Source organism: Triticum dicoccoides, chromosome 2A (genome assembly GCF_002162155.2).
Source record: "Triticum dicoccoides isolate Atlit2015 ecotype Zavitan chromosome 2A, WEW_v2.0, whole genome shotgun sequence".
Classification (NCBI taxonomy): Eukaryota; Viridiplantae; Streptophyta; class Magnoliopsida; order Poales; family Poaceae; genus Triticum; species Triticum dicoccoides.
The window spans coordinates 718839410-718863165 of record NC_041382.1 but is presented as its reverse complement, the minus strand read 5'-3'; the positions used below and the strand labels follow the sequence as shown (position 1 = coordinate 718863165).

Sequence of the window (23756 nt, the reverse complement as noted above, 5' to 3'; positions counted from 1 at the left end):
TGGAATTTTTTGAATTTTTCTAGTATTTGTTTTGAATTTGTTTCTGAGTGGGAGCATCTGAGCCTAGGCTCAGATGCGGATTTTCAGGTTTTGACGAACTTTTTTTCTCGAAAAAAACCGAATCGAAAGCATGTTTTTTCCCTTTTCAAAAGAGGCATGGCCATGCCTCTCGTGGAAGCAAACCCGTGCCTCTTGCGAAAGAAAAAAAATGTGTTTTTTTCGTTTTCCAGAGGCACGGGTGTCCCTCTCGCGGAAGCTAATCCGTGGCTCTCGTGGAACCAAATCCGTGCCTCACGGGGAAGTAAAAACAATGTGTTTTTCACGCAATTTTTTTCAAATTTTATTTTTGGTCCAAAAGATAAGAAAGACCAGTGAAAGCCTAAAGGAACCATCTAAAAAGTCAAAAACGCGTGCGAAAAACAATACAGAGGAAGCATCTAAAGCGCGACACGTGACGACGGCTGAGAGCACGCCAAGTGGCATGCTCCCAGCCCATCCCTAGTGACACTTGGGGAGGCTCTCAAAGGAGCGCTCCGTCTTGCGCACCCCTCTTATTAGTTTTTCTTAGGGGTGCCCCTCTTTTTAGATACGATTTTTTAGGTGATTTTTTTGGGGTTTTTTTAGGGTTTTTTTTAGACAATCTCGCAAAACTTTATTAACCCATCACAATGTTTGCAGGAACGAAATGAAGATCTCCCGGCTGGCCTAACCATACATGGCGGCCAACCGCGAGGGAAAGAGAATGTTTCGCTAGATTGTGAGCTTCAAAATTTGAGCTCCTAAATTCATGATCTATATTGCAAGATAAAAAACTAGAAGAATGTTCCAATATCTCCTGCAGGGGTTTTTTTAGGTGATAAGAGAGAGTGAATCGAAAGTGCATCCCTGAAATGGTCAGTCCAGCCCATTCTGGCAACCTAAATTTGGTACCGTCAAGCCCAGCCCAACTCCAGTCGAAACCGGCCCGAGGAACGGAACGCGATCCTCTTCACTTCTTCCGTCCGTCTCGCTCTCCGGCAAAGACGAGGCAACCCGCCGCCACGCCGCCGGTGGCAAAATCATCCATACAACGGCGGCAGGCTGCCGGCTTTTTCGCCCCATCACCGGCGAAGTTGTACCACGTGACTATGTAAGTGGATTTCACTCGTGGCTCTCGCTATCCTCCCCATCTCGTTCTTCACCTCTCCCCACGAGACCTGCCGACCTGTAAATCAGCGACCAACTTGTTAAATTAACGAGGGAATCGAGGTGGTGGCACTAAACATTGCCTCGGAACCGAGAAATTTGGAATTGATTATTGCAAGTTGCGCGTTGGAATTGGATAATGCCAACCGATCCCAAACCCTTGGCGAATTTTCGCCGCTTGCGGCAGCGCAATAGCCCGGTAATAGGGCTACTGGTGTGCCAGTGTGGCGCCGGCTCCTGCCTGCAGCATTTTGGAAAGATCAAGTTGGGCAAGTGGCGATAAATTCAGATTTCTTTTTCGACGAAGCACCAGATTCCATGCAATGGTGGGTTGTTTTATATGTGTGCTTGGTCTGCAGTTCCAACCTGTTGTAAGTTCCTTGTCTCTTTCGGACACGGTGATGCCTTGCCGTTGCCGATGCTGATGCCGATGCTTTGGCTGCCTATGATGATGGTGGTGGTGATGCAGCCGCTGCGCGTTCGCTGGATCTGTCTTGTTTCTGGTTTGCCCTCTGGAGTATGATATGTTCCCCTGGAATATGGGTTAGGCCTCTTGCCGACTTGACCAACAGCATATGCGATTTAGGTGCACCTTTCGCCTTTGATGAATGGTGAGTAGGAGACTGACTTCGAGGGGAAAAAAATGTTTTCAGCTCAGCAGTGCCACTATTTCTTCTTTTATATCTTCCTCAATGTCAAATTACCATAAATGGTACTTTTGGTGGTTAGAAGGCTTTTGATTCAGAAGTTGATGTCTCATACAGGTCATTCTCCTCTGTTCTCCCCAAACCAACCTTGACTGCCAATAATGCAACACCAAAGGCCTTTCAAAAAAAAAAGCAACGCTGAACTTCTCGTTGTTATTAGCTTGATGTTTTCAACCTTGAAATGCTTGAACAACATCTGGAGTTTAAAGAAATATTTTCTTCTGCCTTTGCGCATCTTGCTGACTTAACTAGCAGCACATGGATTTAGGTGCACCTTTTGCTTTTAATGAGTGGTGATTAGGGGCATTGTCAAAAGGTCTTGTTTTATGCTCACAGTATCCCCAAATGTCAAATTACTGTAAATGGTACTCACTTGGTTGTTACAAGGATTACTTCAGAAGTTGTTGGTCATACGGCTCTGCTCTGTGCTCCCCAGACCAACCTTGATTGATAACGATGCGGCACCCAACTGCTCAATGTTCTTACATAGATGTTTTCAGCCTTGAAAAACATTTTGAATAACGTCTAGAGTTTTTATAAAAGATGGTCCTTCCGTGTTTTGCCCATCTTGTCCATTTTACCCTCGATATCTTCAAAAGTACCACCAGATTCAGACTGTTGCACTTTTTCTATACATTCCAACCAATCCCTTTCATGGATGTCTTAGAAGTGGATCCAGTATCCTAAGAACTTTCCAACTAAATCTTATCTTACGATCTACATTCTATAATATCCAGGTTGTCATCGAAAAGTTCAGCATATATAAAAGATGAGTTAAGGATAACAGTCAGACCTGCAAGTGGGCATTTTCAGACTTATCCGCTGTATTCTATGGAAAGAGAATTTCCTGGCAGCGCTGAAGATTGTGTCATATGGAACAGAAGAAATGTAGGTTCACTAAATAACATAAATGTGACTTTTCCTGCCAGAATTTGATGAATGAGTATCACATACCTGCGACAATCCTGTCCTTTAAATTGCTAATCCTTTGTACTATCTTGGAGGAATCCGAGGAATGTGCTTATAGGTGTCTAGTATTGAAGGTCCACTGGATGCTAACTGCCTCCTTGTGATGGCACATGGAAATTTCTTACTTTGTTAGAGAAATGGGTTGCTAGTTGCAACCTCCGTAAAGACTGCTGTATCATGTAAATATACTACTGACTGAACTTATTCCTAGCAGACTAATAAAGAACTTGTTTTGATTTGGTAGGTTTTGATACTTATAGAAACTCAGAGATACCCCTTCTGCTTACTCTGATTAATTAAGCAGGCCTCTGGTACTTTCTAGTGAGTAGCGATTAGAGAAAGATTAGCCTTTGTGTCAGAAGAGTATTGCAGCTTGCCTGTCAGTTCTACTTCTACCTACTGGTCACATCATTGACGTGTGCGTATAGGCTTAACGGAATCTTTTGACCATGTGATTGTCAAACTCAGATTTCAAACTGAATGAGCCAGCTCACTAATCATTATATCATGAAAGATTGAGAATTACATAATCCGTATTTCACTTGATGCTATTGCTAACCTGATATCTTCTACTAATTTCAAGGTAAATGTCTTCATTTCGGCAAAATGTTGACAGCATAAAAATCTGACCGAAGCTTTCTGCTGAGGTAAGATACGTTTTACATTCAAGTTTTCAACTTGGATGCCACTGATGAATCGCACTGAGGTTTTAACTCAACTTGAAATTTGAAATGTTTCGGTACACATACAATGTACCGAAGCAATATACAAAGTTTTCCTCACTGTCATGCACTTGAATATTTCTCACTTCTTGTTTATTATTTCTCGATAGTTGAATGCCTGTTTTTATTAGTTAATGGCATGATTGGACAGCTCGACGGCATGATGGAAGTAGTGTTCTCAGCTGACACAGTCCACAAGAGAGTGATGTACGAACTATATATATATATATATATATATATATATATATATATATATATATATATATATATATTGTATATATAACTGAACCGGCGTTCTTACAGTACATGAACAGTAATCAACCTAGGTAATCTATCAACATGGAGAGAGGGACTAAGCAAAGCCCTTTCTTTCTCAGATCATTGAACTCATGCAGCTGCTTCTCGTTGCTATTTCCACCGCTGATCACTTCTGGAACCGCACCAGTCGCCTGCTTCCTTGAGCTCGCATCGAGGAAATACTTGGCCTGCAGTATTTCAGGAACACACAATTGTAAGAAAAAGCTTATACTATAATATCTAAACAACCTCTGAAGGAAGCTAGAAAGAGATGATAGTGATTGCTTCTCGAACATACCAGCTGGGCGGTGTTCATGTCCTTTGCATCCATGGTTAGAATTGACTTCATGAGCATATCATGCATGCTGGTTACCTGTACAACAATAATCATAATCATGTTAGAACCTAGAATAAAGGCTAAATATGTACTGCTGTTCATCAAGCTATCTATGACTAACTAGAGAAAGTTAATTTTTCTTCCTTTACTAACCTTAGGGCGAGCGGCGGAAGAACAGGCAGTGTCCTGCAGAGAATCATCCTCATCGTCTTCATCCATGAGGTCCGACGTGAGGAAGGAGTCGGTGTCGGAGCCATCACCCAAGGAATCAAATGAGGAAGAGAAGCCAGAGGAGAAATCACTGTCAGAGGCCTCTCCTCCTTGGTGACCCATCTCCTGTTTGTTGTCTGTTGATGCCACGAAGTTTGCAAAGTGCATAGCCCAGCTGCTCTCGCCGGCCGACATGGCCGCCGCCGCCGGCTGGCTGATGCAAGAAGATTGTGGCGATGTTGTGTTCTCCATGTGTATGAGAAACTGCAAGCAGAAGCAGGCTAGCAGCAGTGATAAAGCTTCTAGGTGGGTGTTGTGTTCTGGATGGAATGCAGGGTACGGCTCGTGCTGACCGTATATATAGCTCCGGCTCCGGCTCCAGCGAGTGGATATGAATGGAAGTACATGAGCGTGAACTGTCTGTCAGACACTGGCGCCCGTTTTAAAAATTGAGAATGGATGAATCTTATCGTTGTAATGGTCTCTTGATCGAGAATAATTCCGTGATCGATCATTGTGACCGATCAATCGATCGCCATCATGCATATTCTTTGGTGATTGGGACCCAAGCAGCAGCAGCAGCAGAAGCAGTTGGGATGCATAGCCGGCTGGTGATACATGGAGAGCTACACTCCACCTACTGTAAGCCTCTCTTGCCAATCACAATGTGGTACGCTGATAGCTATCCAGTTTTCTGCTCTTTTCTAACTGCAGCTTTGTTTAACTAACATATGTTGGAGATTGCAGTATTGGTTCTACTAGTACTATCTCTCCATTTGTGCCACGTTTCTCTTATTTGAATGGGTTGATAGAGCTGCTGTACTGGTGGTAACTGCTTTGGATCCGGAGCTCGAGGGGTTACATATTCTAAAAAATGAAATCAAAAGTGCATGCACATGTTCTAAAAGAATGTCCCACATGTATATGTGGGAGAACACTATGAATCTACAAAGTTTTCTGAAAAGATACACATTCATTTGTGAGTAGGAAAAAGAATGTGTGGTTCAACATTACCTCCCTTTCAGTTTATAAGGGACACGTGTATTTCTAGATTATCAATATGATGAATGAATATGCATTGTACGCTACAAAAAGCAATACTCCCTCTATTTCTAAATGCAAGTTTTTTTAGATATTTCAATATGGACTACATACGAATATATATAGACATACTTTCAAATGCAGATTCACTCATTTTGCTCCGTATGTAGTCCGTACTGGAATCTCTAAAAAAGACTTATATTTAGAAACCGAGGGAGTACCATTGAATTACTGCTCAAAAAGGTTTTTCTAATGGTATATATACTTTTGGTGGCATGTAACTTATACTATTTCGTTTGGTTAAATTAGTGATCTAGAAATACGGGCATGCCTATATAACAAACCGAAATTAAGAGAGGGGGTGTCTAACAGGAACACTACTATTTGCTCTTATGGATAATGACATTCCTCTTTTCTTCGCAGCCAGCCTATGCATGCTTTTTCCATCAAAATTTGCAGATTCATGGATCTTTTGGCATTTTTAAAAAACCAGAACGTTCAAGTAATGATAGGCTCGTTGTGGCTGAGGAATAAAAAAGACCTGCGCTCCCGCACGAACCACTACTGAGCTTTCGCCGGGGATGGACTTTTCGAGCAGTAATGGCGAAAAGGTGCAGCGGGGGAGGAGATACGCTACAGTTCATCGTGATCATGGTGGCGCAGACGTGTGCTGGCCACCATGGACCAATGGCCGCGGGCCACGTCACGGGATTCATGGAGTCGTCGCCGTCGTCGTGGCCGTGGCAGCTAATCTGATCGTGGTGATCCCGTGGCGATCGCGGTTACGCCGAGGATCTGCAACCCCGATTATTTACGCGCGCACAAGGATCCGATCGGTCGGTCGCCGGCCCGGAGCGGAGCGACCGTCCGCGTGCATGCCGACCGTATCCTGGGAAACCGTAGTTTAGTTGTCTCGTGGGGATTAACTCAACTCAAATGAGCACGCTTATTTTTCAAATAACGCCATAGCTTAGGCTTTGCCTATGGGGGTGCCCGACCACCTATGTCAATTAGAGTACTTTCTCCGGTCCTTTTTAGTTCTCATATAAGATTTGTTTGAAGTCAAGCCTCGTAAAGTTTGATCAATTTTATGAAAAAAAAATACCAACATTCACAACGTGAAATCAATACTGGCAGATGCGTCATGATTTAAAGTTTCATACTGTATAACTTTAACATGATAGATGTTGATATTTTTTTTATATAAATATGGTCAAACTTTGCGAAGTTTGACTTCAAACAATTCTTATATGCAGAGTAAAAAGGACCGGAGGGAGTAGTTCACATGCGTGCACCACCAGCTTGATGGGTTAGCTGCAACTGATTTGCACATGCCTAGTTATATGCATATTGCTAGGAACTTTTTATTATTTTTTGCAAGTAGACAATTATACTTTTTGAACTAAATTCTTTGGGTCTGCCTGTTGTAGCATACGCCATCATAGTAAAAACCTTCACGTCTTTTTTGGGCAAATTAAACTTTAAACAAGAAAGTTGAGGAAATAGCTTTTCTAGATTTAACTCCGGTAATTCCAGTTTATCTGAAAATGCAGACTAACTCTTGGATTTCTCTGAGTTTTACTATATTTATTTAAGAATGCGGACAGCCTTCCGTAGTTTCAAATTTTTACTACTCCCTCCGATCAATATTAATTATCGCTCAAATGGATGTATATAGACATATTTCAATGCTAGATACATCTGTTTGAGTGACAAGCAATAAGGATCAGAGGGTGTAGATATAGTTAATACTGCAGATTAATTTCTGAAATTCCCCGACTTTTACTATATTTATTAAGAATGCAGACTACCTTCGCGGTTTCAGAGTTTTACTAGATTTATTTAAGAATGCAGATTAACTCCCGGAATCCCCTAGTTTTTACTAGATTAATTTAAGAATATAGACAACTTCCCGTAGTTTCAGATTTTTACTAGATTAACTTCCTGATTTCGGTGAGTTTTAGTATATTTATGTAAGAATATAGACTACCTCTCATAGGTTCAGATTTTTTTACTAGATTTATTTAAGAATGCATATTTGTTTAAAAAATGCAGATTAGTTCCTGGAATTCCATGATTTTACTATATTTATTTAAAAATGCAGACCAATTCCTGGAATTCTGTGATGTTTACTTGTTTTATTTAATTATGAACACTACCTTCCGTTGTACTTTCATATTTTTACTAGACTTATTTAAAAATGTAGATTAACTCCTGGAATTCCCTCCCCTAATCAAACTCCTTGAATTCCATGTCTTTTACTACTAAATCAGCAAAAATTAATATGGATCAGAGGGAGTATAACTTTTTAAGAATGCAAACTAACTCTTGGAATTCCTCGATTTTTACTAGATTTATTAAAAAAAATGCAAACTACCTTCCGTAGTTTCCAATTTTACTAGATTTATTTAAGAATGCTAATTAACTCCTCGAATTCCTGATTTTTACTAGATTTATTTAAGAATGCAGATTAACTCCCGAAATTCCCCGACCTTTATTATATTTATTTAAGAATGCAGATTAACTCTCGTAGTTTCGGAATTTTACTATATTTATTTTAGAATGCGGATTAGTTCCTGAAATTTCACGATTTTTACTAGATTTATTCATTTATTCAAGAATACATACTACCTCCGTAGTTTTAAATTTTTACCATATTTATTTCAAAAAGCAGAATAACTCTTGGAATTCCCCTAATTTTACTATCTTGTTTAAGAATGTAGGTTAACTCCCATAATTCCTTGATATTTACCAGATTTATTTTAAAATGCATACTATCTTCCGTAGTTTCAGATTTTGACTAGATTTATTTAAGAATGAAGATTAACTCCCACAATTCCTCGATTTTTACTAGATTTATTTTTTTGTAGAATGACCTCACGTAGTTTCAGATTTTTACTAGATTTATATAAAAATGCAGATTAACTTCCAGAATTCCTTGATTTTTACTAGATTTATTTAAGAACACAAACTACCTGCCCGTAGTTTTAGATATTTGCTAGATTTATTTAATAATGCAAACTAAATCCCATGATATCAGATTTTCACTATATTTATTTAAGAATGCGGATTAATCCCAATCTTCCCATTTACAAAGGCAAGATTTGATTGATGTGGTATATAACTATTTGAGTTGTTCGGTGGGAGGATCAAATTCAAAAATTGATGGTAAAGCATGGACAAGGTTATGGAAGCACAAATTACCAGGGGAAGTTAAGGTGTTTGCATGGAGATTAGCTTAAGAGAGCCTTCCAGCGTGGAATGTTGCATATGATGGAAACATGGCATGAGATAGTACATGTGACGTTTGTGGGTGGTTTGAGGACTCATGGTGACACTCATTTCTTGATTGTAGAATGGTAAGGAGTGTTTGGGTTCTTGTGGATGAGGATGTACATGAACAAATTATGGGTTGTAGAAAGCTGAGGGCGAAACAATGACTTTCATGATGGATGAAGTTGGTCGAATCAACAAGGATCCGGTGAGGATGGCCAGCGCTCTCGCGACGTCCGCGCCCCACGTGCGTGCGCCGCCGCCGGCCCCACCTCTGCCGCCCCTGCCGCTTGCCCTCCCTCCGTCCCCATTCAAGCCCACCACCCTCGCCATCCCTGCATCCGGCCCATCCGCGCCGCGGCACCTCTCCTCCGCGTCGGCATCGGGGCTGGTTCCCGATCCAGATGCGCCGTCGCCGTCGCTGCATCCGGGGCTCTGCCGCTCGTCCCCCGGGGTGGTCGCCGGTTTGCCCCCATCGTCCGGCGACTCGGCTCCATCGACTGAAGCCTCTCCGCCCCCGCCTCGTCTTCGATCCATTGTGGTCCGGGAGCCCGCCGCCGGGATTTGTGCTGACGGCCGTTCCGATGTCGCACGGGTCGCTGCTGGAGTGCCGCGGTCTGCCTGCTGCGTGCGGGCTTTCGCGGAGGTTGGTGCTGTTGTTGTTGCTCCGCCCTCCTCTTCACGGACTCGCGCCCAATCTGTGGTAATCCGGGACGCAGCCTTGGCTCCGGAGTCAGCCGCAAGCATTTCGCCAAGGAGTGCGAGGAGCCGCTAAAGTGCTGGTGTTGCTACAAAGATTTCCATCTTGCCAGCCAGTGCCCTGGCCCTTCGCCAAAGCTCTCCTCGACGGTGCCTTCCCACGGTCCTCGACTTGGTGTTGGGGATCGCCGTGACGCGCCGGCCAGCCATGCTTCTATGCAGCGCTCATACGCCGAGGCTCTCTTAGCGCCACCCCTTGGAGATCGCTTGGCTCATAGTGTGGACGGATGTGTCTTCCCTCTCACTACGGTTGAGCAGGATCTCCTTGCTGCTATGCTCTCGGCTAGGCCGGTGGGCATCGATCCGTGCCCTGATGATCCTATGCTTGATGAAGCAATGGCGCCGTCCCCTCAGGTTTTGCCTGTCATCCTTGGTCCTAGGGACTGCTCCGCTTGGGGCGATGACATGTGGTTCAGCCATGGTGCCTCGTCCGTAGGGAGTGAGGAATATGTTGATCATATGTGCTCGGAGACTACTCTTCTGTCGCCACACCATGGAGGCTCCTCCTCGTCTTCTGTGGTGCACTCCCTTGTACGTCCGATGCCAAGTCCAGAGGAGCCGCTCGGTTTCAACGCGCCTGATGTTCTAGTTGAGCCTATGGATGAGGTGTGCAATGTTGTTGCGAAGGTGGTGCAAACTAAAGCGGCACCACTATCTCTGGAGGATTTTCTCAGCAAGGTTACTTGTTCGCTCTCACAACCTCTGCTTGGGACCCCAGTGCCTTCGCATGGGGAGAAGAATGGCGGGCGACGGAGCGGGCGTCTAGATAAGAAGAACAAGGCATGCAACATCCCGCCACCCAAGCGTGCAGAGTATAGAATGTTGGAGGCTTTTGATGAGTTGCCGGAGGTCAGCAAAGCAGAGGGGCCAGAGCAAAAGATGTAAGCATACCTGGACATGTACAAAAAATCGCTCTCACCGCAAGTGATCGAGGCGTTGAGCTCTTTGGCGAGGATCGCTGGAAAGTCAAAGTTGGACCTGTCAGGATGTTTGCCACCTGATAATGTTAGCACATGATTCTTTGAGGCCGAGTCAGAAGAGTCTTTCGGTATGGACAGTTTCCCTTCGGCGAGTGGCAGTTATTTTGGTTGCACTTGAGCCTCGCCTAACTGCCTTGGGCTTGGGTGCTTTGGTGTCTGGCTCTGATGATGTCCCTTGATGCTGCAGTTGTCTTGTCCCTGTCCCCAAGTTCTAGTGCCTTTTTTCTTGTTTTCTTTTTTTTCTTTCTTTTTGGGTTTTCATTCGTTTTTCCCTGATTAGCCGAGAATGTTTGGTTTTCGGGTCCGGTTTTTCTTATAAACTGGACCAACTCTCTTCTTCTCAATGAAATGCAAGAACCCCCGCCCCTTTCGAGGTGTTCTCGAAAAAAAATGATGGATGAAGTTCTATTAGAAAGAAATTATACAAAGATGATCGTAACTTTATGGGCCATTTGTAAGACGAGAAGGGATGTAATGCATGAAAATGTTATTTAGAGTCCATTTGCGGCGTACTGCTTTGTAGAGAGGTTCTTACATGAGCTGGAGTTACTCACCAAACCGCGGAAAGGAGAGGGATCGTTCCTCGTGAAAGGGTTGCCTGGCTCCACCTCAGGGTTAAGTAAAAAAGGTAATGTGGATGGTGCAATTTCACAATTGGAAGGAAAGCTTGCAGCAGTGGCTATTTTCCCCGGGCTATGTAAACTCGGTGATCTTTGACTAACAAAGCTAGGGTGTTTCTCTCAGGAAAAATTGTTGGTAGACCATGGATTTAGAAAATCCCATGAATTAACTTGGGTCACATGTCTGATTTTGGCTACATCATTTGATGTAACTGATTATTCTTTGCCTTGGAATAAAACTGGCTATTGGGCAGCCAAAACTATCGTGACAATACACTTTGACTCGTTTCTATAGTTTGCATGCCTTTGTACTACTTTTATTGCCGTATTTATGTTAATGCACTTTCCAATGATACATAAGCAAGGTATTTCGGGTCCTTCGTAGGGAAGGCATATCATAGATAATTATACTTCTCACTCATATATCATATCTGGTAGGTTGTGGTACTTCATTGCTACAAACATGGGTTATTGTAAAATACATGTCATTTGGATACTTCTGTTCAATTCTGAAGTATTTTTATACAATACAAATAGTTGAAGTTAATTTTACGAAAGAAAAAAGGCGGATTATGGGAGTGTGTGACTTGAATATATTATACGCTTGTTGCGTTGTGCTGTGCCACGCCAGTATTGGCGTACGTGGGTGATGCGCATGCGTACGTCGTTGGTTCGTCACATCGGTCGATCTCATCCACAGTAGAGAAGAAAAGGGGGAGAGGCAAGTCAAAGCACGCAGCGCGGCCTAGCTATGAAGCTACCTGCAAATGAACGAACGAACTCACTCGTGGCTCGCCCGGCGACCGCAGACGTAGAGTTGTATATACACAACGTAGAGTAGGTCGTATATGTATATCTTGTGGCCGATCAGCAGCCACCAGCAAGCAAAGCGCAGCGATCGAGCCCTGATGGAAACCGCCCAACAGAATCGATGCATGGACGCACGCGGACCAGGCAAGTTCACGGCCAAAACGTACGTTACTCACTCAACCAAGAACCAAAGAGAACTGCCCAATACGTTAGGGCATCTCCTACACCGAACCCCAAATCGCGCAGCGACTGCACGGTTCGAACATGTTTTGCCATTTAACATGATACATGGTACTATATCAGCTGTGGCTGATTCAGACGTCTTTTTTTTCTGCAAACCAGAAGTAAACCGAGCTTCGTGAGAGTTCAGACCGCTGCCACGCAATGGTCTGACAAACTTCGCCTACCCAAAACCCCTCTCCCTCACCAGCATGCTTTCCCGCCAGATCATCAGCTCCACATGCCCGTCCAAAGGGGACGCGGACGCTCACTGAGGCCGGCATTGAAGCGACTCGTCGTCCGAGAGCACCGTCCGCTGCATGCCCGCTCTACACCCCTTCTCTTCACATTGAAATGACATCCGTCTGCCGCCTACAACCATTAAACCACCGTGTGTGCCTACGAACCTACTCCAGCGCCCCGAGCACCACAGTCTGTGCCTATGCCGGCCGACATTAAACGCCTATCACCGGCTGGCGCCTCGCATCCACCGCTATTTAAACGTGGTCCGGCGCCGAGCAAGAACCACACCACACATCCGCCACTATATACACAACGTAGAGTAGGTCGTATATATATCTTGTGGCCGATCAGCAGCCACCAGCAATACACAACGTAGAGTAGGTCGTATGTATATATCTTGTGGCCGATCAGCAGCCACCAGCAAGCAAATCGCAACGATCGAGCCCTGATGGATACTGCCCAACAGAACCCAACAGAATCGATGCATGGACGCACGCGGATCAGGTAAGTTCACGGCAAATACGTTACTCACTTGACCAACCAAACAGTTGATGGATACTGCCCGACCAGTTTGAGATTGGATGTTTAGAAGAATGATTGTATCATTAGCCTATTACGGCATCCTCAACGATGACCCGCAAATTGGCTTTGGCATTCGTCCGTAGACATAGAGACCAGTCAACGGATACTGATGCGGGAGCCGGTCATTCAATGCAGTCTTATATATGTCTGCCAGTAAATGGCAATATGATGTTCAAATAAAGTTCAATCCATAGCGCTTGCCAGGTCAGCACGAGCGCTTGATCACATGCCTGATCATCACATGCTCGATCACAAGCAAAAAGAGGCATGTAATGCTCCGGCCATGGTGGCGTCTTTAGTCTTTACGGTGGGTGACACGATGGCCGCGACCTCCACCACGTTCGTGACCAGCATGTCCACTGCCACGTTCGCCACGAGCACGCCCTCCGCCGGCCTTCTGCTTCTTGAGCTTCTCCTCCTTTGCGGCTTTCCCCGCGGCGATTTTGCTGTGTTGCTGAGTTGATCTTCCGGGCGAGCATGATGCTCGGATCCTCCTGCATCTCCACCACCTCCAACTCAGGCAGGCTATCCTCCGGTTCCATGAGTTGGCGGCAGGGGAGGGAAGAAGTGAATGGAGAAAAGGGCAGGAATTGGGTGGAGAGTGACGGGATGGAAGAATAGAGTGGGGGATTTTGCCATGGAAACAGGGCGACGAGCTACAAAGCGCGGGCTCCGCCTTTCTTTTGGGTGGGCCAAGGTTGTTAGCGTCCGACGTGTTTCGTGTCCGGACTCCAGCGAAGCCCCTCACGTTTGGTTCCAGCTTGCAGGGAAATCGTGGTTCGGACTGCTCGCCGATGGATGGGGATCGGCGTTGGATGGCTTCTGTGGTCCGGACAGCTACGTCTGGATGGATACGGGCGGTTAGAGGGTCCGCATTAGAGATATTCTTAGGGTGTGTTTGGCTGGAGAACGAGATGGAATGGAATGTCATGGTATTTTCGTCAATAGCGAGGCTGAGGCGTCTATGATAAATTTGTCGGTCTCAAGATCCATAAGCTCAGTCTCTTGTGAAGATGCTCATAGAGATAGAGTGTGTACATACGATTTAAGAATAAATGTGGGCGTGTACATATGAGCATCTGCTTTTGTATTTGTATTTTAAAAAAAACAAGCATCAAAACTTCAAAAGTCCACTCTTCTTCTCCTATGCGGTGTTCTGCGTTGGCCAGCTAGAGGTAGCTAGGCACCCGATCGAGATTTCGCGCCTCGATCCCGGCTTCTGGGCGGCACTACTGGCCAGTCGTTTTTTTTTTTTGAGGGTTATGGCCAGTCGATCTTGGCGTACGTGTATCACACATGTGAGTGGTTCGTCTCCGACGACTAGACATATACAAGGGCCAAATTGCACACACTCACACATGTACTACTACAGGAGATCAGCCAGCAGGGCGCGAGGTGTACCGCTGTCCGATCGATTTCCCTCCAACGGCCGGGTAATGGACCTACACTCCATGCCTTTGCTTAGCAATGGATGGATTAGTTTTTGAGCCACATGCACGGAGCCAACGCGACGGATCAGGCCGTTGGTGGAGATTCTCCTTGGGGCGTCTCTGGCCCATGCATGCATGCAAATGGACACAGCAGCGTACATGCAAGCAGTCGCAGTGCATGCATGGTCACGATGGTCTCGTGAGGGGCATTCCTGAAGACTGAAGTCAAAGTACCAAAGGGGGGTTTCCCAACATTTGGTGCATTTTAGGCCATGCCCGCTCCCGCTCCACCCCCAGCCCCGCGCCGGCGCCGGCGCTGGCGCCGGCGCCGGCGCTGGCGCCCGCCCGGGCCGCCCTCGCTGACCTGGCGGCCTCCTGGTTCATGCCGCTGCCGCCTCCGCCGCATGGCCGACCGGCTGCTGCCGCCCTTGCGAAGCTCCCCTCCCCGTTGCGGCCGTCGGATGCCCACCTGCCAGATCTAGATTCTCCGACGCCCGGCGGCTCCGACGCGCGCGCGTCCTCCGGATCCGAGTTCGTCCCCGAGTCGCCGTTGGGTCCTGGCCCGGGCTCGGTCGCTCCTCCAGCTGCGTCATCCCTGGCGCGCATTGATGGGAGGTTGGTGGCTCGCCATTACTGCTCCACGTCGGTGGAGCGCTCCAGCTCGCCTCCTGCTGCGACTTCAAGGCTAACGCCAGGCGCGTCTTCAAGGCCGGCGACAGGCGCGGGGCGCGAGGCGGACAAGGCGGACATGACCGGCGGCTGGCGCCTTGTCAAATCGCAGCGAGGCCCGCGCCGCCCGGCTTTGGAGCCTCAGGCATTCATGCCTCCTCCCCTCCCGCTGTGGCTTAAAGGCCGATGCTGTCGCTGCCTCGCTCCTGGGCATAAAGCGCTGCTGTGCCGAGAGCCCATCAGCTGCGCTCGCTGCCTCGAGAACGGTCACCGCGACCGTGGCTGCAAGAACCGGTGGCGTCCTCTCAGCTCTCTGCCTTGCCTCTCGTTCATCCCGCCACAACCTCTTCCTCGCCCGTCGCCTGCTGCTCCTCAGGCTCAGGAGCCCAAGTTCGGCGCTGGTCGGGGCTGGCCTCTCCCCAAACCTGCGCCGGCACCGCTGCTACTCCCCCAACCACCAGCACCCCCTCTGCTGCTCGACACCGCCACCACCACCATGCCGCATCTGGGTGATGCTGCTCTCAGGCTTGAGGAGGACTTCGTGGTCGTCCCTGCCACGCCGGAGATGCAGGCTGAAGCTGCCCTGCTCTCCACCAACGCCGCCGTTGCTTGGTTCGAAGGAGCTCGGGAGGATGTCCCCTGCAACACGGTGGCTGCTGCGTTCGCCGCCACCTTCGGCTTCAGGCAGGAGGATGTGAGTGTCGTCCGACACTACCCCGAGCAGTACCTGGTGCGGTTCTTGTACCAGCACAACTGCGCTGACGCCGTCGACCGCGGCGACTTCCTCGTCGGCAACTCTAGGCTCTTTGTCCGCGGGTGGCGGCTCGAGGCGCACGCGGACAATGAGGACATGATGTACCATGTCCGCCTCTGCCTTGAAGGGATCCCGGTGCACGGCTAGAACAACTACATCGCCTCGTTCGTCATCGGTCGTGGCTGCTCGCTGGACTACATCGAGCAAAGGTCGGTGCGTAGGGACGACATGCACGACCTCTCGCTCTGGGCATGGACGTCTGACCCCAACCGCATCCCCAAGGTGAAGTGGCTCACCTTACCGGCTCGGGGCCATCGGCGTCGCGGCCGTCGTGGCCTCCGGCACCGCGTGCTGGTGCACCTTGATCTGCTGGAAGACCACACCAAGGCCAATGATGACGACGACAACCCGCCTCCTGCGGAAATCCAGGAGTACACTTGGTACCGGCGCTGTGTGGATGGCACGGTGGGACGCGGTGAGCGTCGTGCCGCCCAGGGCAGAGATGAGAGGAGGCCACCTCGCCGGGACGACGAAGACGACCATGACGGCCAGCGGGGCCGTGGTGCTCCACGTCCACGCGAGGGATGGGGCGCCGTATCCGGCGCTCGCTCTCCAGGGGAGCCACTGATCGCCAGCGGACGGAGGGGCAAGACCGCAGCCGCGACCGTTCTGGTGGGCGGCGTCGGAGCGACGCCCCTGCGATGGCCGGCCTCGCGCCTGCTCCTGCTAGCGTCGCGCCCGCCACGGTACTTCTGGGCTCCGGGTCCACCAGCGCTGAGGAGACCCGTGCCCTGGAGTTGCTGCCGGTGCGTGGGCGTAGCCCGGCACGCCAAGTCTCGCCACGGGCTGTGCGCCGGCGCGCCCAGGAGGCTCTCACGCCGCCAGCCTCGCCCCCTCTATCCCCCACGTCGGTGCTGCCACGTCAACTCCTCTCCAAGCGAGACGATCCTAGGGCGTCGGCCATCTCTCTAGCGGCTCAAAACCCGGCGGTGACACACCTCTGCTCGCCCACGGTGCTTCTTCCGCCTCTATCTCCGGCCAGGCCGCCGGGCTTCGAGTCGTCGCCCACTCCTCCCCTGGTCTCCAGCGGCCCGGTGCGACGCACCCCCTCTTCGGTGCAAAGGCGCAGAGCGGCTGCGGACATCCAGCCGGCCAGTGTTGGCCTGGCTGTGCTCTTCGACGAGAGGCCGGAGCCGATTCTGCCATCCCCGGCGTCCATGCCGCCGCGTCCACCTGCTGCTCGTCGCAAGGCGCTTGCGGGTGTTACCATCTCCAGGTCCGCTGCGGGTCTCTCCCTGCATAGGACATGTGTGAAGAACAAAGCCCCTGGGCGTGCCAAGGAGGCGCCTGCTACAAAGGCGGCTGAGCTGCTGGTTTGCCGCAGCCTGGGAATAGTCAAGAATGGCGAAGATGTTACATCGGCGGCCTTAGATGCTTTTGCAGAGAAGTTCAAAGACACACTGCCCCCGGAGGTGATCAGCTCCATGCGTGAGCTTTTCAAGCTTGATGATGTGCAGGCTGCTGGAGTGGAGGATGCGCTTATCCAGCACGGCGGAGCTGGCGCCATCGCCCTGGATGGACCTGAGGATGCGGCTGGAGCCTTGTTGGCTGCAATCTGATTGATGGTCGTTGTTCTTTGGGTTTAGTAGTTCCCAATGTTAGATCAACTTCATGTGTCTGTAGTGTGGTGCGTGCACAAGGTGCAGTGTCATGTTTTCTTCTGGTGTCTTTGTAGCTCCAGGAGCTTTGCTAAGCTCAGAGTTGGGTTCTGTCAGCCCAGCTTGCTGCTGCTTTTGCATGTGTGTGTGGCTGATGGATGTTCATCATGCCTCTATGTGTACTCCCTATTATCATGTTAGAGCAAGTTATCAATGTTTTATGTTGGAACGTCCGAGGCCTCAATTGTCCGGATCGACGGTCCACTGTCAACGCCACCATCACCTTCTCCTCCTGTCATATTGCATGCCTTTAGGAGACGAAACTTGTCAATGTCGACGTGTTCACGACCTCCTTCCTTGGGGGAAACAGACTGCGCAACTTTGCGCAGAGGCCAGCCGAAGGCACAAGGGGGGAATGCTTCTGCTTTGGGATGACCAGTTGGTGGACCTAGTTGACATCAACTACACCGCCTTCTGTTTATCCGCGATGGACCGAGTCCGAAACTCCGACGTGCAATACAAGATCACCACCGTTTACGGCCCCACTGACTCTTCTCGCAAAGACGCTTTCTTCGCGGAGCTCGTCGACCAAAAACCACCTGCCGGAGTCCTATGGCTTGTGGCAGGAGATTTCAATCAAATATATCGCGCGCGCGACAAGAGTAATAGAAACATTAACCGGAGTCGCATCAACCGGTTTCGAACGGCTCTCCAGAGTTGCGAGTTGAAAGAAATTCATCTACAAAATAGGAGGTTCACCTGGAGCAACGAGAGGGCAAACCCGACCTTGTGCAAACTTGATTCGTTCTTCTGCAACGCTGAATGGGACGCCGCCTTCGGCACCCACGTGCTCCACGCCCTGTCTTCCTCCCTTTTCGACCACTGCCCTCTCCTTCTCGCAGATGACAAAGGCCCGATGAGATCCAAGACCTTCAAGTTCGAAAACTTCTGGGTCTCCATGCCGGGTTTCATGGAAGTTGTTAGCAAGGCTTGGGATGAGCAGCCTCCGCACTCTGAGCCGTATCAGATCTTGTTCCACAAACTCAGAAAGGTTGGACAGCGCCTTTCTGAGTGGAGTAGGGGACACTTCTCAAAGGCAAAAATTCAGCTGCATGCGGCCCTTTTGGTGATCCTGCACCTTGACATTGCGCAAGAAAACAGACATCTTTCCCCCGACGAGGTTGATCTAAGGGCTAGGCTTAAGAGGAGGGTAATAAGCCTGGCCGTGCTTGTGAGGGCTCGGAAAAAGCAATGCGCGAGAATTGCTAACCTCAAGGAAGGAGATGCAAATACCAAATTCTTCCATCGCCGGGTCAATGCAAGGAGGAGAAAGAATCATATCCTTAGGCTAAAGCATGGCCAGGGTTGGGTCACTGACCATGATGCTAAGGAGAAGATAATTCATGACCACTTTTCTACGGTCATGAGGAGAGGGTCTTTGTCAACAAAAGACTTCAACTGGGACGAGCTCAACCTGGAGTCTCACGAGTTGGAGCTGCGCGAGCTTGGATCGCCCATCACCGAGGAGGAGGTGCTTGGGGCATTAAACGACATGCCCAATGATAAGGCGCCAGGCCCGGACGGCTTCACGGGCATTTTCTTCAAGAAGTGCTGGGGCATAATCAAGCATGATGTGATGAGGGTGATTCTCCAGTTTGACTCCTTACACACGTCCGATCTACACTGGCTCAACTCTGCCAACGTCGTGCTTCTGCCCAAGAAGGAGGGAGCTGAGGGTATTGGCGATTATAGACCCATTAGCCTTATCCATGTTATCGCCAAAATCCTCGCGAAGGTGCTATCCCTCCGCCTTGCTCCGCACATGAACAAACTTGTCTCCAACGCTCAAAGCGCCTTCATCAAGACGAGAAGCACACACGATAACTTCATGTGCGTGCGCAACTTTGCCCGCCAGCTCCATAAGTGCAAGACTCCGTCGCTCCTGTTCAAGCTTGACATCCGAAAGGCATTTGATTTGGTCAGATGGGAGTATGTGCTGGACTTCCTCCGACGCCGTGGATTCCCATGCAAATTTCGTAACTGGATTGCGGCGCTTCTTTGCACCTCTTCCTCGAGGATCATCCTAAATGGTGTGCCCAGCCTGCCAATCATTCACGGTCAGGGCCTTCGCCAGGGGGGACTCAATTTCACCGTTGCTATTCGTCATCGCCATTGATCCGCTACAACGGCTCCTTGACTTGGCTACCCGCAAGAAATTGCTCCACCGGATCCGTGGAAGAGGTGTCATGGTGAGTACCTCGCTTTATGCGAATGATGCCGCGGTGTTCATGGCCCCTATAAAAAAAGACATTGACAACTTCTCGGCAATTTTATGTGGTTTTGGGGAGGTCACCGGGCTATGCACCAACTTTCACAAGAGCTCCGTTGTGCCTATCCGGTGCAATAACCTTAACTTGGGACACATTCTGCAAAGCATGCCGGCCACTGTGGCTTCCTTCCCTCTACGGTACTTAGGCCTCCCGCTATCCGTCTGGCAGCTGAAAAAGGCGGATTTCCAATTTCTTGAAGACAAGGTGGCGAGCAAATTGGTTACGTATGAGGGGCAGAACATTACTACCATTGGGCGCACGACATTAGTAAAATCGGTCATCTCCTCACTTGCGGTCTACTTCATCACCTCCTTGATTGTCCCTCCGTCCATCTTGCAAAATGTGAACAAGCTGGAGCGTGCTTTCCTGTGGTCCGGGTCGGATAAGACCACGGGAGCAAAGTGCAAGGTTAATTGGAATATTGTCTGCCGCCCATCGGAGTACGGTGGCCTTGGAGTCCTTAACACCACCAAGTTTGCTCGCGCCTTGCGACTGAGATGGCCTTGGTTCGAATGGACGGAGCCAAATAAGATGTGGGTCGGTTTGGGCAACCCTTGTGACGAGGCGGACATGTCTTTCTTCTATGCCTCAACCACCATTTTTGTGGGGAATGGGGCCAAAACGCCCTTCTGGGAATCCCCTTGGCTACAGGGAGCCAAACCAAAAGATGTTGCTCCCCTAATTTTCGAGGCCTCCATGAGGAAAAATTGGAAGGTGCGCGAGGCCCTCAAAAACAATGATTGGATTCTCAAGATCAACCCCTCCACGACCGTCTCCATCGAGCACATCCGGCAATTCTTCACCCTTTGGATGCTCTTGCACAACTTCCATCTTGATGAGCTTTCCGAGGATTCCATTATATGGAAGCACACGACCGATGGGTGCTACACCGCCGCCTCCGCATATCAAGCGCAATTCCTCGGGCTAGTTCTCTCCCACATGGAGCACATGATTTGGAAGGCTTGGGCGCCTCCAAAGGCAAAGTTCTTCGCTTGGCTGGCAACCCAAGATAGAATCTGGACGGCGGATAGGCTCGCCAAGCGGGGTTGGCCGAACTGTGGTCTTTGCCCTCTTTGCAAAAGGGAGCAAGAGAGCGGTCCTCATCTTTTTTTCAAGTGTCATTACACCATCCGCCTTTGGAAGATGGTCATTGAGAAATTTCAGCTTACGCATTTGGACATCTCTTCATGGCATTTGGAGGCTTCAGTTAAGAGTTGGTGGGAAAATTTGACCGGCACAGGAGTACCCGACAGAAAGGCGATGGCCTCGATGACTATGCTCGTGTCGTGGACCGTCTGGAACGAAAGGAATGCACGGGTCTTCCGGCATAAGTGTGCTCCACCGCCTATTTTACTAGCTTCCATTGCCAATGAGGCAAAGCTTTGGGTCACCGCCGGGGCAAAGAAATTAGGGGCCATTATTTTGCGTGAGTAATCACTCATGCCGTGTAAGGGTGCCTATTGTAACAAAACCTCTTCTCTACTTAATTAATATATGAGGCAAATCTTTTGCCTCGGTTTAAAAAAAAAACGATGGTCTCGTGATCTCGTCCAGCACATAACAGTTGCGAGATATCCAAAGTTGAGCAAGCGTGATTTACCCTCGTCGATGAGCTAGCGGCGGCGTTCTTCATTATTTTTTTTCTTTCGAAACGGCGTGCTCCATTATCACATCCTGATTCCTGAAGCCGTTATGCATTATTGAACTGTAGAGTTACCTGATTTTCCAACTTGAGCTTATGGGTGGCATTATCGCGTCGTCTTATGGCTCTATCTTAACCTTGAGCTTATGGGTTCTCGTTGAACTGTGGAGCTACCTGATTTCGAAGTGTATGTGCATTAGAAATGCTATTTTCCTCCACGCGAAAAATTAAAATTAAAATTAAATGCTCTTTTCCTACGCAGAGAATTCAGAAATGCTATTTTTCAGGCTTTCAGATAAATGCTGTTCCATTTCACGAGGCCGTAGGACCATTTAGGCCCATTCCCGCAAAGGCCACCCACGGGCCTCCACGTTTCCCTTCCCGCACAGCCAGCGTAGGCCAGGCCGTATGGACCGTCACGTTGTCCTCACGGCACGGCCCAACCAACCCTCGCGTCTCCCCCCGCTTCCACCTCTCCGCGCACCGCCGCCGCCGCCGCCGCACTCCCACGCACGCTGCCGCGGCGGCCACCCACGCCCGCCGCTGCGCTCGCTTTCGCGCCTCCACCGGTCCCACCCGCACCGCGCCCGCGCGCCCGACCTGATCCTCCGCGCCGCTCGCGAGCCGCCATCCAGCAGAGATGCCGGCCCTGAGGCCGCCGCCGCCGCGCCTCATGCTCAACGCCGTCTCCTGCATGCGGAACGCGCAGACGGTGCTGCGGGACATCAACGTCAGCGTCCACGACGGCACGGCGCTCGTCCTCACGGGCGCCAACGGCTCCGGCAAGACCACCTTCCTGCGGATGCTGGCCGGCTTCTCGCGCCCCTCGGCCGGGGAGATCCTCTGGAACGGCCACGACGTCACCACCCCGGGGGTATTCCAGCAGTACAAGCTGCAGCTCAACTGGATGTCGCTCAAGGACGCCGTCAAGGAGAAGCTCACCGTGCTGGAGAACGTCCAGTGGTTCGAGCTCCTCGAGGGCAAGCACGGCAGGTCCGCCCCAGCCATCGAGCTCATGGGCCTCGGCAGGCTCATGAACGACAAGGCCAGGATGCTCTCCATGGGGCAGAGGAAGCGCCTCCAGCTCGCCAGGCTGCTCGCCATCGACCGCCCGATCTGGCTCCTCGACGAGCCCTCCGTCGCGCTCGACTCCGAGGGCGTCAAGCTGCTCGAGTACATCATAGCGGAGCACCGCAAGAAGGGTGGGATCGTCATCGTCGCCACGCATCTGCCCATTGAGATCGAGGATTCCATGAACCTCCGTCTTCCGCAGCGGTTCCCCCGGAGGAAAACTCTGGTTGATCTTGTGCGTTGATTGATGGGAGCTCAAAATATTTAGCTGTATCTTTCTAATTCTTCTCCAGCCATACAAGTTTTGCGTTGGAGCAACTTCTGATGGTGCAATTTTGTGACACTTTCTTCTGGAAAATAAGAACATACTATTTGCCATGTCAATATATATGCTGGTGCCTGCTTTGCTCACATACTGCATTTTGGAGATTTGTGGTCGTTCTTTTGACTTTGATTTATTCACTCAGTCATGCCAATATGCCATTGCCACCTGGTAGTGCAATCTTCTGTTCTTATTCAGTGTCTAGCAGTTTTAGTGATGAGATGCAGTGTATTGTCCTGAAGCTTCGATTGGCGGAAAGCTGCCCAGATTTGGAGATCTTTTTACAAGGTAATGGACTACTGGTTTAGGAATTAGGAATTTTCTGTATACAACCAAATTTTATCGTTCCAGTATCTCGTGTATCCAGTATTGACTTCTGTCCTGAATTTTGGTAGTGATGTTTACCCTGGTTTATGATGTTAGGGCATATCTTTGTCTAGCTAGTGCTATGATATTTGAGTGGTCTACTGGTCTTGCTGTCCATTTTTAACACGATGTTTGAGTGGTCTTTGTCTAGCTGTTGCTATAATCTTTGAGTGGTTTTCGATGTCGCTGCGGCTTCTGCAGAGATTCCCTCGAAGGAGAACTTTGGTTCATCTTCTGCGTTGATGAGGGCTTGGGAATGTAGCTGTATCTTTCTAATTTCTTCTCCAGTCATACAAATTGTGTGTTGAAGCAACTTCTGATGGTGCAATTACACTCTAAAAAATTTCAACATATTCGCCATATCAAAATATAATGCTGGTGCCCCCTTTGCTCACACACTGCATTTTGGAGATTTATGGTCATGGTTTTGCCTTCGATGTGTTCACCTATTCATTCCATTGCCACCTGATGGTAGAATCTTATGTTCCTAACTCATTGTCTAGCAGTTTTAGTCATGAGATGCGGGGCATTGGCCTGAAGCTTTGATTGGCTGGAAAGGT

The 23756-nt window shown here is 49.2% G+C and overlaps 2 protein-coding genes and 1 long non-coding RNA gene across 3 annotated transcripts; 2 read left to right on the top strand and 1 right to left on the bottom strand.

Annotated features, from left to right (window-relative positions):
• Positions 1-977: 977 nt before the first annotated feature.
• Positions 978-4488, top strand: LOC119352047. The gene is made up of 3 exons (XR_005170108.1): positions 978-1129; positions 3445-3508; positions 4376-4488. It is a non-coding gene; the product is annotated as an uncharacterized LOC119352047 (long non-coding RNA).
• LOC119352046 (vascular-related unknown protein 4-like) lies at positions 3844-5035 on the bottom strand. The gene is made up of 3 exons (XM_037618789.1): positions 4371-5035; positions 4179-4253; positions 3844-4068 (listed from the first exon to the last, which is right to left on the bottom strand). The coding sequence occupies exons 1-3, from the start codon at positions 4677-4679 to the stop codon at positions 3901-3903; spliced, it is 552 nt and encodes a 183-aa protein (XP_037474686.1). The 5' UTR covers positions 4680-5035; the 3' UTR covers positions 3844-3900.
• Positions 5036-21941: 16906 nt separating this feature from the next.
• On the top strand, positions 21942-22919 carry LOC119356561 (ABC transporter I family member 1-like). Its single transcript, XM_037623531.1, has one exon. It carries the CDS (start codon positions 22078-22080, stop codon positions 22750-22752), a length of 675 nt encoding a protein of 224 aa, XP_037479428.1. The 5' UTR covers positions 21942-22077; the 3' UTR covers positions 22753-22919.
• The last annotated feature ends 837 nt before the right edge of the window (positions 22920-23756 follow it).

Bases quoted from the DNA above. Each gene is read 5' to 3' on its own strand.
- LOC119352046 (XM_037618789.1), bottom strand. From the start codon at position 4,679: ATGGAGAACACAACATCGCCACAATCTTCTTGCATCAGCCAGCCGGCG. The intron at 4,254-4,370 runs GTTAGTAAAGGA...ATTGTTGTACAG, and splicing joins CTTCCGCCGCTCGCCCTAAG to GTAACCAGCATGCATGATAT. The intron at 4,069-4,178 runs GTATGTTCGAGA...GAAATACTGCAG, and splicing joins ACATGAACACCGCCCAGCTG to GCCAAGTATTTCCTCGATGC.
- LOC119356561 (XM_037623531.1), top strand. From the start codon at position 22,078: ATGCCGGCCCTGAGGCCGCCGCCGCCGCGCCTCATGCTCAACGCCGTC.